Raw genomic sequence first — 18330 nt, forward strand, 5'->3', positions numbered from 1 at the left:
TCTTTACCCTATGACAGAGTCCCCTGCCCTGGTTCTCATGGGGCACACTTCCCATAAAATGCACCTTGAAAAAGAACTTCTGTATCATGTCATTTAGAAAGTTCTCCAACAATGATCCTCTTTGTGGTGGAGATTCATGGTGTAAACGTGCCCACTAAGGGCTCAGAAAAGTCCCAGGGTAAAGGAACTTACTTAATGTTTAACTATGGTGTTTCCCAAACTAAACTCATATTTGCCCAAGCAGATCTCATGGTGCTAATGTTCTGTGGTATCACTTTGGAAAACTGTGTTGTCTAAAATACATCCCTCACTCTGTCTTATCTTGACATGACTGCTAAAGCTCTAACTAATAGGAATAAAGGACATATGTCAAAGAAGAAAATGTTTTTCCCAAGAGTTGAATTGCTGACTAGTAATTTGGAAGTTCCTTGGGTGGTCCCCATCGGCAGTGTGGCTCAGGAGCACTGGAGGTGATCTCTGCCTCAGGACTGAAGGACATTTCCTTTGCAGAGATGATAAAGTAAGAGCTATGCTGAGCTCATCATTATCAGCCAGTGTAAGCACTGTGCCGAACCCTGTGCCTGGCCAGGCATTTCAGTAGGACTCCCAGGAGGATGATGATAAATATCTTTGACCATTGCTTCCAACTTAACTGGATTTTTTTTTTTCATTCCATAGGTTTATATTTTTAGAGCTGACCGAAGATCAGGCACCTTAATTAAGATTTTTCAGGCATCAGGTAAAAAGGTGAGATTCTTGGTATAAGTGTCTTTTTTGTTGTTTGAGAGATGCCATATGGGAATCAGTTCTTACTTTTTGGAAAATTGGTTTAAAGCAACAGTTTCCAACCTTTTTGGCACCAGGGACCAGTACTCCTATGAGAATCTAATGGCTGATGATCTGAGGTGGAGCTGAGGCAGTGATGCTAGCGCTGGGGAGCGGCTGCAGATACAGATGAAGCTTTGCTTGTCTGCTGCTCACCTCCTGCTGTGTGGTTTGGTTCCTATCAGGTCATAGACCAGCATTGGTCTGCAGTCCCGGGATTTGGGAATCCCTGGTTTAAAGGCCCTAACTGTGCCCTAAGTTTATACGGCAGCTCCACTGCCTCTTGGTAGCTTTACTTTCTCAGCATTGCGTGTGTGATCTGCAGATTCATGGGGTTCATGCTTGTTGTAGGAGACATGTAGCAAGATGAGTTTGTACATGGCCAGGTTCCAGCACAGAGCTTTAAAAGGCTGTCCATCATTCAGACACTGTCATCGAAATTTCTGCACGCTCAGTTCCTCTGTGCCGGGCTCTCCTTCTCTCCCTCTCCATCTGTCCGTCTTCATTTCATACGTACACATCTACACCTCCCCAGACATCACACACGGTTGAGTACAGGAAGCAAACCCATGATATATAACCGATTACTTTCGGAGGAGGTACGTAGACGAATGGTTTTCACTCCCCATATCTCACCAACCCAGCGGCTGTCCCCTCCTCGCATCCTGAGCTCGCCTCCGCCGTTGCCAAGGGGACGGTTGTCACACAAAGGAAAACCAAACAAAAGCCACCCGTTTCCCTTAAGAACCTTGAAATAGAAATAGCTCGGGAAGGCTGTCCGCAGCTTAGTCCTGGGCAGGGTTTGTTTGCCTGTGTTGTCTTGTCGTCCTCACCCTCTCCCTAATCCTAATTCCTATTAATACTGCACCATAGTCTGAAAGTAAGCCAGCTGGAGACTCCTTTGATTAATACACATGGGTTTATTAGTCATGCACACCCAATGTGGCTATGTCAGCGGGATCCTTTAGTGTGACTGGCTGCCCTAAGGGGACAGGCATTCAGGTTGGAAGATGAGGTTGGTCATTTGGAGGCTCATCTTAGCAGAGGCCTTAGGTCTAGGACGAAGCACAGGACACCTGGGTCTTGGGAGGGAGATGCTAGGAGATAGGAAAATGTCAAAAAATGTCAGAGGACGATTTTACCTACCACTACCGTGAGAAAGGGGGAAAAATGATGTTTCCTCTCTGAGTGGCCATGAGCCTCAGCCCCGGTTCAGTTCCTGCTGTCCACAGCCTGGCAACCTTACATACTGTTCTCAGAGTAATCCTATTCTGAGTTCCCCAAGACCCACTCACCTTTTGCAGTTTTAACAACTTTAATATATATACTCAGTATATAATTGTCATAATCTTTTCAACAAAGAATGCATCACCAGACTCTGTTTTGTGAAGTTTTCCCTGAGTACAGTCCTGTTTTTCCCTGGGAACTGGGCTGGTTTGTATTATTTTAACATTTCCAAACCCCAAAGCAGCAACCCTGGAAAATGACTGTGAGCGATTCTGCAAAAGATGTTTTCCAAGCCCCCCCTAAAGTTAGAAAATAAATAACTCCATGGCATTTGTGATTAAAAAAAAAAAAATCTCAATGAGCAAGTAGCGGGTGAATGCTGCTAAGCCTAACATTTTAGATTTTCCTCTAAAGAATAATTGACGGGTAAGTGTGTCTCCTGTGGAAAACCCAAACCCCTTCTGCTCCCCTTCAAATGTACCTGGGTTTGAAAACAAAATTAAAGGATTCTTCCCCTCTCCTTAGGTTTATTGAATATAATTGACATATAACATTGTGTAAGTTTAAGGTGTGCAGCATGATGATTTGATAATTTGATATATGTATATATATGTAGTGAAACAATTACCACAATAAGGTTAGTTAATCTCTCACCTCACATAACTATTTTCTGAAGGACACTTTAACATGATTCGTGCAACTTAAACACACTCGTCACCCTGTTTTCAGAATATTTTCATGTTTATCGGTAGCTGTGCCTCCCCACCTGCTGTCCCCGCTCTCTCCTCCCCACTGCCTATGCCCAGGAGAGACTCAGTTCATGCCTGTCGTCCTGGCATAATTAACAATCTATGATTGTGCCCTCTCTCCTTCTCAAAAACCTCCTGGTGTCGATGATAACGTACATGGCCACCCACCTATGAGTAAGTCATGGTCAGGTTTTGAGGGGCGGATTTGAGAGTGGGGTAAGTGAGAGGTAAACATCTGAGAACCTACTTGTCCAAACTTCCTGTGGACCTTATGACATCGAGTTGTTTGTCTGCTTGGATGTCCTTATTAAGACACGTTGGTGCTTTCTGAGGAGGTGACTGAACAGCCCAGATATTTCACGTCCCAACTCTGTAGCTGTGCTGCTTTTCATTTTCTCTGGGGTTCTTCTTACCCTTACCTTTCACCATTTTAGAGTTGTTTATACTTCATACTGCCACCTACTCTTGCCTCTTATTGTCCTGTCTTCTAGCTTTACCTCCATCATCATCTTTCTGCTTTTGAAATAGACTGTTACTCTGTACATCTTATTCTGCTTTATATCAGAAGACATGAGAAATTCTTGTCTCTCTGACTTCTCCATTATTTCATAGGGAAAGGACATGACCCCAAGCTTTCAAAGGATGCCTTTAGCCTTATCTTGTTCCCAGAGTCCCACACACACAGGAGGGTTCTGACTCAGTAAACCACCGGTCCACTTCTGCTTTCATTTGGCCAGAATTTCATAAGATAGTTCTGTTTCCTGGCTTTACCATAAGAAAAAAACAAAAAAATCAAGTTCTGGTCTTTTATTGGTTGACATCCTTCATATAGTACATGTAAGGAATCACCAATATGTATGCAGTTCAGATGTTCATAGAAACACATATCCCTGGAAAAGACACAGCATTTCCGGCTGATGGGAGAACTCTGATCAAGAAAGGCTCACTCTAAAGCATGTCATTGCTGTGTTGAAGTTTTATTGACTTAACTGAGTATATGATGCATTAGGATGTCAAAACGTAGATAGGAAACTTCATGAACGGGGATTTCTGATTTGACTGTGATGACAATGCCAAGTTAAATAGCCCATGGGAATGAAACAAATAGTTTCCTGGAGCTCAAACAGAGACAGCAGCTAGAGGCTTCAGGAACTTGCCCTGGGTCTTAGTTCTTTTACTGAAGTCCAGATATGGAGATTGGCAAGGCCACTGAGTTAGGGACTGGCAAATAGTTTGTCTCCTCTACCTCCTGTGATTCTAAACCTTCCCTCTGCCCTTCTCCCTTGGGAAGGGGTGTGGGTTGAGTGGAAGTGGCTTTGGCTTGTGACTGGGGACGGACTTCTGAGTCCTCCTGTCCCAGGGCTAGCTGCAGGAAATCGTCTGGAGTGCCCTCTACCTGTGTCATACTCTCCAGGGTTAGCTGCCAGCAAACTCCAACAGTGAAAAAAATGCCTGTTCATGTCAATAAAACCAAAGCCCTTTTATCTGAAAATATTTATTTTAAAAGAATAGCGATGTGGTTTTTTTTTTTGTTTTTTTTTGTTTTTGTTTTGTTTTGTTTTTTAATCAGAGGTTGCAAACTTGCAGTCTTTGGAAGGGATACAGCCCACAAAATTTTTTTTTGGTCCTGCATAGTGAGTGTGTGTTTGTTTAAATATGAATTAACTGCTATCGTTTTAAAAAATAGACCCCTCAAATGAAATTTTAGCTTTTTGGCTTTTCTTGAAAAATGGGAAGGTTGGCCTCCTATGGGTCAGCCTTCCTCAGGGCAGCAGTTGGCTGCAGCTGGGTGGGAGCTGCTCCGTGCGCTGGATCTGGGGCCTCCAGTTTGCTAGTCTCTACCGCTCCCTCTTGTTTTTGAGATACTGAAGCCAAGCACCACTTGCCACCTGTAAGCGGAAGTGCACTGTTATTTGTTTTTTCTTAATACTTGTTATAGCACCTGACTGGATCCCGTTGGCATTTGGGTTTGAGATCCCTGATTTAAAATAACAAGTACTAGATTAAGCTAGAATTAAAGAAGAGCCAGTATAACCTGGCTGTGTCCCCTCATCCATCAAATAGTCTTAGGAGTTCTACCTTTTCCTGTCACTTCAGCTCATGCCTTTCTAAGCGATCTTTAGCTATACACAGGACTGGAAGAGGGTAACCTGTTTCCCCATGTTTTGTGAAATTTTACATTCCTACTTGCTTGGCCTTGTCAGATGTCTGAATTACGAGGCACTTTTATTATGGTCGTAACCTTTATTTGTAACCTCATCTTGTATTTTTAAAAACAGTGCCTCATTCTCCAGGGATCAGTCCGTTTGTTTTCCCCTTGGGAGGGCTCCAGGAAGGGGATTCTGAGCCTGTTAGCTCTGGTCTCACGTTGACGGGGGCCTCTGCATTGCTGCTGTAACACGCGGGAGCTCGAGGATTCCGCTGTTTCCCTAGGCTTCTGGCTGATGGGGCGCTGGGTGGTGGGGCGCTGGGCGGTGGGGCGCTGGGCGGTGGGGCGCTGGGTGGGGCAGCCATTCAGCCTCTGAGGGGCCTGGGGCAGGTGTTTCTAAAGCCAGCGGGCTGGAGAAGAGCGAGGGCCTCCTGTACAAGGGCAGACACTGAACGCTTTGTTGCGACTCGGCTTGGTTGCAGATGGGCTCTTACTTCGGCTCCTCCTTGTGTGCAGTTGACCTGAACGCGGACGGCCTCTCTGACCTGCTGGTGGGGGCCCCCATGTATTCCGAGATCAGGGACGAGGGGCAGGTCACCGTCTACATCAACAGAGGAAATGTGAGTACAGTGCTGGGCAACGCGAGGACGGGGTGTTGGAGAGGGACGTTTGTCCAGTGAACATCCCTTGGGGCCACGCACTGGGTCCTGTTACCCAGAGATGGTGAAAAGACATGCTTTCTACCCTCACAAAGCTCAGTGTTCCATTAATGCAAAGTTTTATACAGTGTTACAACTGCAAACATACAGGGGTCAAGAAAAATCTTAATGGTTATGGTTTGAGTGCTTACTGTGTACCAGGAACTGTTCCTCCTGCTTTCTGTGGAATTTCAGTGCAGTGTGCACATGGTATCAGGGGTTGCCATTTTTCAGGTGGAAAAACTGAGGCTCGGAGAGGTTAAGCAACCTGCTCCAAATCACACAGCTAAGAAGTGGTGGGGCTGGGATTTGAACCTAGGCAAGCAGTCATCACAGCTGGCTGGCTTCATCTCTAGGCTGTGCTACCTTTCTGAGTGTGTACACACACCTACCTAGGGAAGCAGAGAAGGATTCTCAGAGGACACAATGGCTAGAAAGAATCTTGAAGGAGTAGGAGTTAGGCAGGCGGGAGTGGGCTGGGCCTGGGCAAGGGGGTCCAAGTGTGAGGCCCAGAGCTACTTAGGTCACCATGGGGGTTGGGTGGGAGCAGTGCGTGGCCAAAGGCCAGCGTCCTGATGTCTCAAGATGGTCAGGGGAAGGAAGCAGGAGACCAATGAGAAAGAATCTTTTCAGAATCTGAAAGTAAGCGTGCTCAACAGGAGGGAAATGGTTAAATGAATAAATTCTGGTGCCACCAGCCTTTGAGCTAACATGAGAAAATGCTTCTGAGATAATCAGGGAAAAGGCAGGGTAAAAACTGTATACAAACAGCATATAAAAATACACAAAACACATAGAGAATGTCAATAACAGATCTCTCTGGGTGGTGGTGGTGCTTGGGTATAATTTTAGTTTTATCTTTATCCAAGTAGCAAGAATGTAATACTTCCATAATCAAAAAAGTCAGTTAAAGTGTACTTTTAAGCGGTGACCAAGATGCTAGTTATCCCAATTGAGAAGGGGCAGTGGTGTTTAACTATAAACAGGCAGATGCCAGAGAGAAAGGGCAGCCCTTTACAGAGGAGCCAGAAAGTGTCAGAGCCTTGGGCTTTCTTGGATGTTAACAGGCTCTTTGAGAAGGTGGATCTAAACCTGGGAAGGAGGATGCTTCCTGGTTCCTGATGCATCTGCATCTCCACTGATATGGGGACAGAGAAGGTGTAGAGAGAAACGCGATGGTCATTATGGAGACGAGAACAGTAGGCATTCGGTGGCCGTCAGCCACCCTGTTTGCAGGAGACAGAAATATTTATGTGAGTGTTAACGTGTCTGAGGCAATAAAGTGACCAGACCAACAGCCTGACTATGTGTCTAAATCAGGGCGTAGACACTTGAAGCGGGATAATTTCCCAGATCATCTCTGGCCACATTTTACCCACACAGCTCAGCACCTCAACCAGTGTGTTTCTTAATGCCATGAGCCCACCCTAGGTACCAGGGTATTCTTATTTCTGCTGATCCTTTTCCTATTTAATTGATGATTGCAAAGCAGCGTGGAGGAATGGGAAAAATGATGACTTTGGAGCTACATAGATCTGCATTCGAATCTTGGTTTTGCCATTTCCTAGCCCATGTGACATAGACAAATAGCTTAAAATTGGTGGCTCAGTTTCCTTATCTGTTCAGTGGGGAGAGTCATGAGGTCTTCCTTACAGAGTCATTGTGTGATTAAAATGAGGAGAGGGGACACACAGTACATACAAGGAGTCAGCTACGGGTCCTTCTCTCTTTCCCACCACACTAATAGGAAGGAATCTCCATATTTCTGTCGTGAGGTAAGGGTTTCACTGACTTGAGAAATCATCACATCTTTATTGTTTCCAAATTGCAAGTTGTTTGTTTATAGTGAAAAAGAAGATTATTTGGTCATGACAAAAGCCAGATGCTTTCTGGGATGGCCCGTGGGGGTACAATGAGTCCACGGTGCCCCTACAACTGGGCCAGGTTCAGACACTCTTATGCTGCAAAACATCACATTGCATTTTAGCACTCTGATATTTGCATGTCAGTGCTTTGAGGGTAGAGTCAGTGTCCTCAGGTGGCTTTTACTGCCACCATCACCTTCCTCCCTCTGTCGGTTGGTGTTTGCTCAGGAAATGTGAAGCACACCCGATACTGGGCATGGTTGTGTATGCCCCCAGCGCAACTGAGAGCGGCTGGGTGTGGGCTCTTTGGAACTGCAACTCCCTCTGTGTAGATGGCTAATCCAAGTACCTTGCAAAACAGCTTTACAAACTTGTACTAAAAAGCAGGAGTGAAAAAAGGCAATTGTATTCTTGCTTAAATCAACTTTGGGGCAAAAATGTTATAAAGAAAGCTGAGAGGATACGGTGGGGACAGGTAGGTAGGTAGGTTGTTTGTTTACAGAGCATTAGGACAAGGGAGAGGTTTAGTTCCTGGCCAGCATAGGATTCTCTTTCCCAGTAAAAGGCGTCTTAGGCTGTTGGAGAGCCTCACGCTGCCCAGATAAAAGGGACTCATCTTGCCACCGGGAGAGGGACATTTGGGTGCCTGTGATTCTGCCCAGGTGTTTCCTTTCGATGGGTGTGTGCTAAAGGGGCAGCTCTGGTTTTTTATTGTGTTCTTGATTGGTTCTGTTTTGTTTTGCTTTGTTTTGTGTTCCATCTTTTCCTTCGTCCTGTTTCCCAGGGGGCCCTGGAGGAACAGCTGGCCCTGCCTGGGGATGGCGCCTACAACGCGCACTTCGGGGAGAGTATCGCCAGCCTGGGCGACCTTGACGACGATGGGTTCCCAGGTCGGTGAGCCGGCACCTGCCCTCTGACCTTGCCCTAACATGATGCACTACCTGCCTGCCTGCCAGGCCCGTCAACGCACGCTGGAGAGAGAGGGCCTTTTTCTAGAGAAGATGCTCTCCATGTAGACACTGAGTTCTGAGCTCACTGGAGTTTGCTTCTGCACAGTCCCTTCTCATCAGCTTGGCTTGCTTTGCTATGTGTTTGGGGTGCAAGTGAGCCTTGGGGCTGGCCCACTGGGGCTTCTTGTGGCAGAGACGTTTGAACAAGTTTCCTCCCACCACAAAATACTTCTTGTTTCCGAGCTGCTGACGCTCCACAATGCTCTACTGTGTTAGTGCAATGAGTGAAGAGAGAACTTAGCAGTCTCCCCTGATAGTGACAGCCCGCTGGACTGACTGACTTTTGCGTATGTAAGCGTCGGGAGGGGTGGGTGTGGGCAACTAATGTCTAGTTCTGTCTGGACATCAGTATCCTTCCAGTCTTGGCTTCTCCTTCTGGTCTGTTTAATCCCTCCTCCCCTCATTGTATACACAGTGTTCAGACATCAGGACTTGTGGAAGCCATGTCACTGGGGGCTTGGCCGAGGTGGAAGATGGGCCGGAGGGCAGCTCTTGCCTCAGGCCAGGCATCCAGACTCCTTGGATACCCTCAAACTCCTGGCCAGCAAGGGCTTCAGTTGGAGAGAGGGGACCTCCACTAGAGGTCATGTGGGTGCATGCCCCTCGCCCTTGACCTCAATTCTGCAGACATATGACTTTCGTTAGAAACAAAGAGAGATAAGTAAGGAAAATATAAGCTTTGTTCCAGGAGTTGTCAGTTATGAGTGCAATGCTCATCGTGTGTGTGTGTGTGTGTGTGTGTGTGTGTGTGTGTGTGTGTGTAAAGCGAATGCCATTTTATATGATTTCCTTATCCAGGAATAGAGTTGACTTTCTCAGTTATGCAATAACCATCGTTTATGGAATTCGCCTCTCTGACAGAAAATAGGGCAGGAGGTTTATATTGATATTTTTTATTGGATGGCTCCATGATTTTTCCTAGGAGGATGAGCTGCAAACTTTTCTGGAGCTAAACACTTCTCAGCTTCTATAATTTTCTTTCTACCTTTTTTTTCCGCTGAGAGATTATGTGCCTATTGTGATGCTCGAACAACCAACAACCAAAACATTTCGGGAGGGACTCAGACATGATGGCAGAAATCAGAGACTCTGCCCTTATGTTATTCCTTGTGGCTCTTCTAACCCGTGGCTGTTTTTCTCCCCTCAGATGTGGCCATTGGCGCACCCATGGAGGAGGACTTCTCAGGGGCGGTCTACATCTACCATGGTGACCTCGGTGGAATCGTCCCTCAGTACTCAATGGTAATTGGTGTGAGAGTGGCGTGGTAACTGTTTGTTCATACAGTCATTCAACAAACATGTAGGGACCCTTTACTCTGTGCCATGCCCTGGGTACAGAGGAGCATGCAACATTGTTCCTGCCTTTAGCCTTCTCACCCTCGAGGGAAAGATAAACAATTGCTATGCTTATTAAGTACGGAAACTTATTTATAAACTCCTGAGTTTGCTCACATTCAAGGATGCAGTCTATCTGCAAAGGATAATACCCAAGTTCTGACCCAGAATTAGAGCCATTTACTTAAAAAGAAGGGGCTTTCTTTTTTTTGTTCGTCAACCATCTGGGCTAAGCCAAAGGAAGATATTGTAAACTATCATCTGGAAGGACAGTGGTCCGTGGAGGAGGGGCCTGAAAGCTATCACAGAGCCGTTGTCACAGTTGGCATTGAAGTGAGGAGCTGGTTAAGCTCTGGCCTCGTGCCCCAAACTTGAGAACGTGGAAGTAGTGAGTTCTGTTTTTTTGCCCTATCAGCTTGGTGTTCAGTCTTGCTGATGGTGTCAAACCCAGTCTATGGGAAAAAAGGAAGTCACGCTCTCGGCAGAAGCATCGTCAGGATATTTGTGGATGTCTGTGCATAGAGTCGCACAGGCCTGTGTCTTTCTCCCGGTGGGTCCATGTCAAAAAGGGACCGAGCACAAATGAAGAAATTTCCCATCAGCAAATACTGAGCACTTATTATGTGCTTAGTACTTCCTACTCATATTTCTCATCACAGAGGCAAGCCTCATGTCTCGATTATTGCTAAAGAAACAAAAATTTTTTAACCGAGTTTTGTTCTTATAAAATGTTCTATAAAATGAAACAGTAGTAAAATATCAAAACCTGTTCACGTCCTAAAGTTTCTAGGTAAGAAAAAAAAGACTTTACAAGTTGACTTTAAAAGGCAGTACGTAAACGTAAGTTCATTTTATACATTCATAATTGCTCTTCTTACGGCATGTAAAAGTTGGCTAATAAGGGTTGAGGGTTATTGCCAGTGGAGGTCCCCTCTGTGCTGGGGCCTCCTGCTAAGAGACAGATGCTGAGGGAGGGGCTGCTTCTTGGCGGCCTGCTCTGCCCTCTTCGTATCCTCAGTCCTCATAACAGCCATGTGAGATGGGCACCTTCATTATCCACTTTTTAAATTTTTTTTTTATGAAGCCACTATGGCCCGAGGAGGTTCGTTAACTGGCCCCAGGTCACCAGCCACTAAGTGGCAACATGGCCATCGAAACTGCCAATCTGACTCCCAAACTTTTTATTGTAACCACCGTCCTCAACTTCACATTTGAAAAAGGAACACTCGGGGAAGCTCAGTTGGAAAACTTAGGAACCTGGAAACGTGCGTACTCCGAGGGGCATTTATCTACACGGATCATCCTCTTTTCATTAGAAATGAATAATTAATGGTGGGAATAAACTCTTAAGTGATTCAGCTGATGTGGCAGGAGGAAGGAAGCTTCAGGCACAGTTTAGGGGTCACATCCGTGTCACAAGGGCGTCTCTAGTCTGGGTCAGGGATGCTGCTCCCAGTGCGATAAGCTGTCAGTTCTTCCACCTTACTCTTTGACTCATTCCTCTTAAGTTCACCAGGAGAAATGTTGACTTTGAGATCCTGTGTGCCTCCCTTTCTCCATCTGAGCGCCCTCTGGTCATGTCATGGCGGCCCCTGAGATCTTTCTCCTGACGAGCTGAAAGGCGTCCAGGGGGCCCCGTCCTCGGGCAGCCATCGGGGTCACTCTCCACGCATCCTCCTGGAAGCTTGTTCCCAGACCTCGGAAGCTAATCACACAGAGAGGAACCGGCGAGAGACCCCTGCTTCCCCTCCTCCCGCAGCCCTCCACTGCTTTGTTTGGTTGCTGGGTGGAATCCTGCAGGGAACCGAAGTGTAAATTTTGTGGTTAGCGTGGAGTGTCTTCAGTAGGAAGCAGGGAGCAGCAGCTGGACCCATCCTGCCTTTGTCAGCACACAGGCTGGCTCGATGGCTTTTACGAAGTAGTTTGGGGCTCTTAAAAAAAAAAGAGAAAGAAACAGCTATAATTGTACTTGTCCAGGCTGCTAAGATGTATGTGATAAGGTCAGTGATTTAAAAGGAAGAAAAAAAAAATCCTTTCATGATAGATTCTTCAGGGCCCAGGTCCGGACAGAGCAGGCATTGTGTGGGTGAACTCAAGAAGGAAATCAGAGACACTCTGGGCACAAGAATCGCTTTTCTTTGGCCCGGATTGGTATTATTTCTACTGGATAAATTGTGAGATCAGAGTACTTCCACATTACTCTTTAACTCATTCCTCTTTCTAGAGTTCACCCTCAAAAGTGTTGATTTTAAGATCCTCGTATGCCTTTCTCAATTCGAGAGCCCTCTGGGCCTGTCCCGGCAGCCCCTGTGATCTTTCTTCTGCCGCGAGGACGCTGCATAAAAACCTGGTCAAGGGGAGGTTTTCCAAAGCTCCTGGTTTTCATTTAGGGTTATTAGCACCGAGCAGACTTATCTTCCTGGCTTTATGGAATAATGGCCTGCAGATGTCTGTGGGATAACTTACGCCCGCATCGCCACCCCCAAATAGACCACCCCTTCACTCTTCCCCCTCATCCCAGCCACAGCATACCATAGAAATGCAAACCCAGGGCACGCTGCTGCTAGCGTTGATGGACTTCAGAGCGGAGATGGTCTGCTTCAAGATGTGGCTTTTAAGAAATGCGCAGACACACATCCATGTTTGTTTAGACAGAGCCATGTGGGATGTGGGCTCTGCCTGTTAGCAAGAAACATTTCTTTAGTGTTTCCTACAGTGTTCTGATTTGTACTTTGATGCTTGCACATTTCCTGTTGGATGGCTTAACTGAAGATAGCAAGTGGAGGGTTATTTGTAGTTATCGGCTGCCTGGAGGCAGGGAGCGTCGCCCGGCGTCTCCATCTGTAGATCCTGTGGGAACTTCCCTTCCCCAGCCTCAAGACTATTCTGCAAGATGACTCAGGAAGGAAAACGATAAGGAAAGAAAGTCTAAAGTGAGCCCCTGGATGTTTGTAAACCTGGTTCTGTCGAGGATTTTGCTGCATGGCGTGAAAACAAAGCATTTCTCTTCTCTTCTACAATGAGGGCATTGTGGGTAAGCGCCCCTCCCCCACAAGGAGACCGTGTAAGGGAAGAAGGAACAGGTCCAATCCATCCCAGAAGTTGGGACTTTTCTAATTCAGGAAGATTGGTATCTTTGTGAAGAACTGCGCCACACAAACGGTATATGGTGAAGGCTGGTTGTACAACAGATACCCTTGAACCAGTGGGACATGTGTTAACATACATTGGAGTTAATGATGAGTTAAAAAGTAGGTATAGATGCTAGTATGCCCCGTGATGGTAGGGCTGCGAACTCTGGTTGAGAACTGCCTTTTAGAGAGAAGGGCAGCTTCAGCTCATTTTTTTTTTTTTTTTTTTTGGATTTCCTACAGCGTACGAAAGGTTCAGGACCATGCAGTTCTAGTTTTACTAGGTAGACTCTTCATTCTATCAGTGAAGCTCAGGAGCCTGCACATCTTCTGGTCAGCTTGATGGAGAGGCAGTTTCCACGGGGGCATCTTACAAGCTAATTGCCTGTCTGCCTAGGGAAAGACTGTAACATGTGCCTCTCAGGAGAGGAGCGGTATGAGTTTGGTACATATTTGGGTAGAGCGATATAAGGAAAAATATGTTCTTAGAATTTCATCCAGCCATACCTGTATAAAAACAAAACAGAACCTTCATTAGGAATGGAAGCTAAACTTTATCCGTTTCAAACTTCATTCAAGATGTCAAAACATTAACAATAGTCTAGGTAGATTTGTCATTAGCATTGAACTTAGAAAAAGTTTTAAATGATAACATTTGGCTAAGGCAAGTAATAATAAAGGAGTGTGTGGTCTTCAAATGCCTGCTAAGGACCCCTGATCAAATTAGGACTATATTTTTTTTCTTTCAGTCACGTCAAGACCAAGTGTCCTAGGGAGGTTGGGCTAAAACAGTCACAGATTCTTATTTGTGACTGTGCTCTTTTCCGGTGACTCAATTTCCCTATTGTCTGTTTCAGAAACTGTCGGGGCGGAAGATAAGTCCAGTTCTACGGATGTTTGGACAGTCCATATCAGGGGGCATTGATATGGATGGAAATGGCTATCCTGGTAAGCTATTTTTCTTTAAAGGCAGATGAGGTAAATGAAGAAAAATGCTCAAGGCAGAATAATTTCCAGTATGGCTAAGCAGTGGTCACATCTATTTAAGATTAGGAAAATTCACACAGTAGAAGAGGGTATTTTACTTGATACTTGATTTTAAGGTGAATGTGTTGAAGTTTATTTGGGGGTTTTAAGATGATCCACTCCGTAGGGTTGAAGCACCAGGAGGATGATTTTTACAGTGATTTCTGGGGCAGCAAGTCTTTCTAATGAAAAAAAATAGCACATCCGCATATAAAATGATAAGTAGTGAAATCTCATGTTTTCTTTGTTATTTAACCGTATTCAGAAGCTGCTTCTTGAAAGGGAAAAAGCTGAGCAGCACCTTCCCTACCCCACCCTCCACACGAAAATTATTGAAAGATTTGGAGCAAAAAGAAAACCATGTCCTTTCTCTGATGGACAAAACAGACCTTCACTGTTCAAAGCAGGCCGGCTCATCCTCAGGGTTAATTAGTGCCTCATGGTGGTTGAGACTAATTAAGTAAAAATGTATGATTTCAAACCCCAGTCCCAAGTGATTTCCAGTTCAGGTAAAACTGGGCAGTGAAGAGTGGTTCTTTTGGTGTTTGAAGGGAACGGAGTGGAGCAAGGTAAGGAAACACAGATAAGAATTTGAAAAAATCCCAAATCCTGGAATTCAGAAAAAAATGTCCCTGAAACTATAGGTCATCTTGTTATTTTGAGAAAAAATTTCTTTCCACTTCACATGCCTCAGTAAGATCCAGGAAAACTAATGCCATTCTGTAGGAGGGCACCAAATCCTGTAGTTTCTTACAGTCTGAGGAGTTTTGATCTTCCCCTGTAACTTTACAGAGCCAGAAGGAGTGGAAATAGAAAAGGATCAGTGTGGAAGTTTTTGTCCCTTTCAACCCTCATGGGTCTTTTTGAGAAAGCAGTTCTTTTTGTCCCGGGCAATTTGTGACCATCTCTAAATAATACTTTACATTGGTTTTGCACTTTAATATATGCAAAATGCTTCCACGTGCAGCGTACATCTTATGGTAACCCCAGTAGGTAGGTGGAGACGGTAGTGTCCCCCCACTTTACAGTCCAGGATACCAAGCCTCAGAGAATTTAGAGGACCAGTCAGAGTCCACATTGTGATGGCGAGGCTCCAGGTATGTGAGCAGGTGTATTCATACTTTATGATGAATCTGAATGTACCTTGCATTTTTCATAAAAGAAATGACAAATTTATCAGATTTTTTATTTTCAAATATTAAGTCAATTCATAAAGACTGTTGGAAAACCACAAGATGAACAAGCACACCAAAGTGCAGAAATTTTAGCAGCACTACGATTCACAGATTTGCTCTTTGTTTTTCCGTAATGAGGGTGTTGATATAGACATAGGGACTCACTCTTGGATTCAGATGCTTGGTTCTGTGAAGTAGTTATGGGAACTCCAGGGCTAAGGGGTTTACATTAGAGCAGAAGAAAGGCAGAGAGCTATTTGATGGGTGAATACTTCCTGAATTAAAGTTATTTAGGAATAAACATTACCAGCTAAGACTTGTGGCTTGGTTTGTAGTTTACCAAGTATTGTCAAGAATTTTCTTATTTAAATATGTGATTTAATATCTTATTTAACTCTTAATACATACTTAAATATTTTAAAACTTATATTGAACAAATTTAACATTATGTTTAATAAATATTTTCTGATAGAAGTATGACATTATCAGCTTTCGAAGAAGACATGGGATAATTATCTCCATTGTACAGATGAGGACACAGAGACTCTGAGGTCACACAGAGTAAGGAGTGAAGTGGAAATTAATCACATGTTTAACAGAAGTTGGAGCTTTTTCCAAGAGTCATTTAATTGCAGGTCTTCCCCTCTCTGATTCATTGATGTCTGAAAGAAATATAATGTGAGTCACATATGTAATTTAAAATATTCGAGTAACCGCATAAAAAAAGATAAAAAGATACAGGTGAAATTAATTTAAACAATGTGTTATTTAGCCCATATATCCGACATATTAACATATAATCAGTATAAAATTATTAATGAGATAGCTAATGTTTTTTTGTACTAGGTCTTTGAAATTGGTCTTATTTTACACTCGACACATCTCAGTTCAGACTAGCCACAATTCAAGATCTCAACAGCCACACCTGGTGATTGGCTTCCATATGAGACAGTGTGGCTCTGATTCTTAGAAAATCATTATATAGGCCAGAGAATTGCTGTCAGAGGCCCCCGACCTCAAGACTGACTTTCATTCATGGCCATGGAGCACCTGGCCAGGGGATGGATAGGATGGGCTTTAACACATTTCTAAATGTGTATACCTCTGCTTTTCAGATGTGACTGTTGGAGCCTTCATGTCTGACAGTGTGGTTCTTCTAAGGTAGATGCTTCTCTCTTGCTTCTTGGATCACATTCTTCATGGGTGAGGGGTGGAATTTGGTTGGGGGGGGCACAGGGGAGTTATTTACCATCGGTCGGCAATTCCCTCTGTCCTGTTCTTTGCAGGCGGAGATGCCGAGTAATTAGGAATGCTACCTTTGTTTTCTCATTATTATTATTCTCTCTCAAGATTTCTAGCTGCTGAGCCTCCAATGCCTTATAATAGGTATGACAGCATCCTTGGAGCTTCTAGGCAGGGTTCGGGGTGGCCTAAGCCCTAGAGGTTTTTGCCTTTTGCCATAAACAGCCCCTTTCATTAATGTATTGTATACGCATTATCATTTTTTATGGATGCCATGACAAGACAGTGTCCAAGGGCTGGGAAGTACACTGTCCTGTGCCATCTCTTCCTGCATCCCCACCATTCCAGTGTCCAGCCCTCCAGGAACTGGGAGCCTCTGTCCATGGGGCAGCACTTACTCCCTGGTGGTAATGGAGATGAGGGCCGTGAGCTTAGGCCCAGCGCTTGCTGGAGCCCGTGCGGTCTGGCTCTCTCCTACAAAGGCCAGTGGGCTGCCATCCCACCCACGAACCCTCTCCAAGTATTTCTGTCTGTATGAGTCAGAGGAGGCAGAATTACACTTTGGAGTGGGAGCCAACTCTTAGGTTTTGTTAATAACCTGATGGCAGAACTTTCTAAAACAGGCCAGGAGGAGCTTAGAGCTGGAAGGGATCCCAGAGGCCATGTAGTTCCACACCCTAGATTCTTTTCATTCAGCAGTGCTTTCTCCACGTCTCTGCTGCGGGGCCACAAGCCTCCTCTTGAACGAGGTGGACCCCAAGGGTTGGGGCTTAGCAGCCTCTAAGGGAACCAGTTAAGACCCAGGTAATTCAAAATGTAAAGTTCTTGAAGAGACAGAATAGGCTTGAGGTTAGGAGTGTGAACTCTGGGGCCAGGTGGCCTGGGTACCAGCCCCGACTCTGCCCTTACGAGGTGTGTTTCCTGGGCAAGTCTGGCAACCTCTCTTTCAGGATGCTCCTCGGTGAAACAAGGTAATAATACCAACCTTGTCGGGTTCTCATGAAAACTCAGTGAGTTAGTGCCTGGTTTAAGTGCTGAATACATGCCAGCAGTTTTGACAGAAATTGAGTTAAATTTGCCTCCCTAACAGTCTGCTTCTTAGTCCCTATCTTCTATGTCGGCGGTAATTGCATCCCCATCATGTTCTAGTGGACAGACAAGTCAGGTGGACTTCAAGTTACCTTGTGGTTTGGGTGGGACCAGAAAAGGGAGGAGGGCCAGGCAACACCACACCTGTGCACACATTTAAAACGCACCGTGCTGGTTCTCAGGTATCCTCAAGGGGAGAGTTCAGAAGCACTCTGTGTGTTGGGAATGCCTTGGGCTGCAACTAAGAGAGAAAACCTTGCCGAGAGTGGAGTCTGCGGCTCCATGCAGGTTTGGTAGGCCGGCATCTTCCCCGGTGGTTGAGGCCCTTCATCTGCCCCTCTGAATCTGCCCTGCAAGAAGCACTGACCCGGCAAAAGGCCAGGGCAGTTGGAGCAGCACCAAGGCAGAGGGCGTCCTGACTGGTTTATTATTCACCTAGAAGTGAAGCATCAGGATTTGAACTGTCAGAGAGCCATCAGAAAGAAGTATTCCAGCTACCAGCTTCTTTACAATAAAATCTTGGAAGCGTTTAGGTGTTGTCCTCAGGTGCCTCTTTGCTTTTATCTCAGAGGCTGGCACATATGCAGATGGGACCGTGAAACCCAGTCTCCCCCCGCCCCCGCCTCCAGGAGTGTGGGTTGGCCCAGCTCTGCCCTTAGGAAGTTTGTTCTCTCAGATTAGCTCAGGAGGGCAGGTCCTGTAGCAGGGTGATAGGCGTCTGGTGTGATGCCACTGAAAGTCAAAGGAAGTGATCAGAGAGGCTTATGAAAGATTTCTGGGCTTTTCCTGGTCCAAAAACAATACTTGGA

General features: G+C 45.4%; 1 protein-coding gene across 1 annotated transcript in view; it reads left to right on the forward strand.

The window, feature by feature from the left end:
- ITGA9 (integrin subunit alpha 9) overlaps positions 1-18330 on the forward strand; it is a 281374-nt gene that overhangs the window by 36479 nt on the left and 226565 nt on the right. The window contains exons 8-13 of the mRNA XM_023525395.1: positions 679-747; positions 5433-5570; positions 8298-8403; positions 9671-9765; positions 13847-13937; positions 16306-16351. Of these exons, the coding sequence (XP_023381163.1) occupies positions 679-747; positions 5433-5570; positions 8298-8403; positions 9671-9765; positions 13847-13937; positions 16306-16351 (545 nt within the window). The remainder of the gene's footprint in view (positions 1-678; positions 748-5432; positions 5571-8297; positions 8404-9670; positions 9766-13846; positions 13938-16305; positions 16352-18330) is intronic.

The sequence above is a fragment of the Pteropus vampyrus genome, unplaced genomic scaffold (assembly GCF_000151845.1).
Source record: "Pteropus vampyrus isolate Shadow unplaced genomic scaffold, Pvam_2.0 Scaffold1, whole genome shotgun sequence".
In the NCBI taxonomy this organism is placed as follows: domain Eukaryota; kingdom Metazoa; phylum Chordata; class Mammalia; order Chiroptera; family Pteropodidae; genus Pteropus; species Pteropus vampyrus.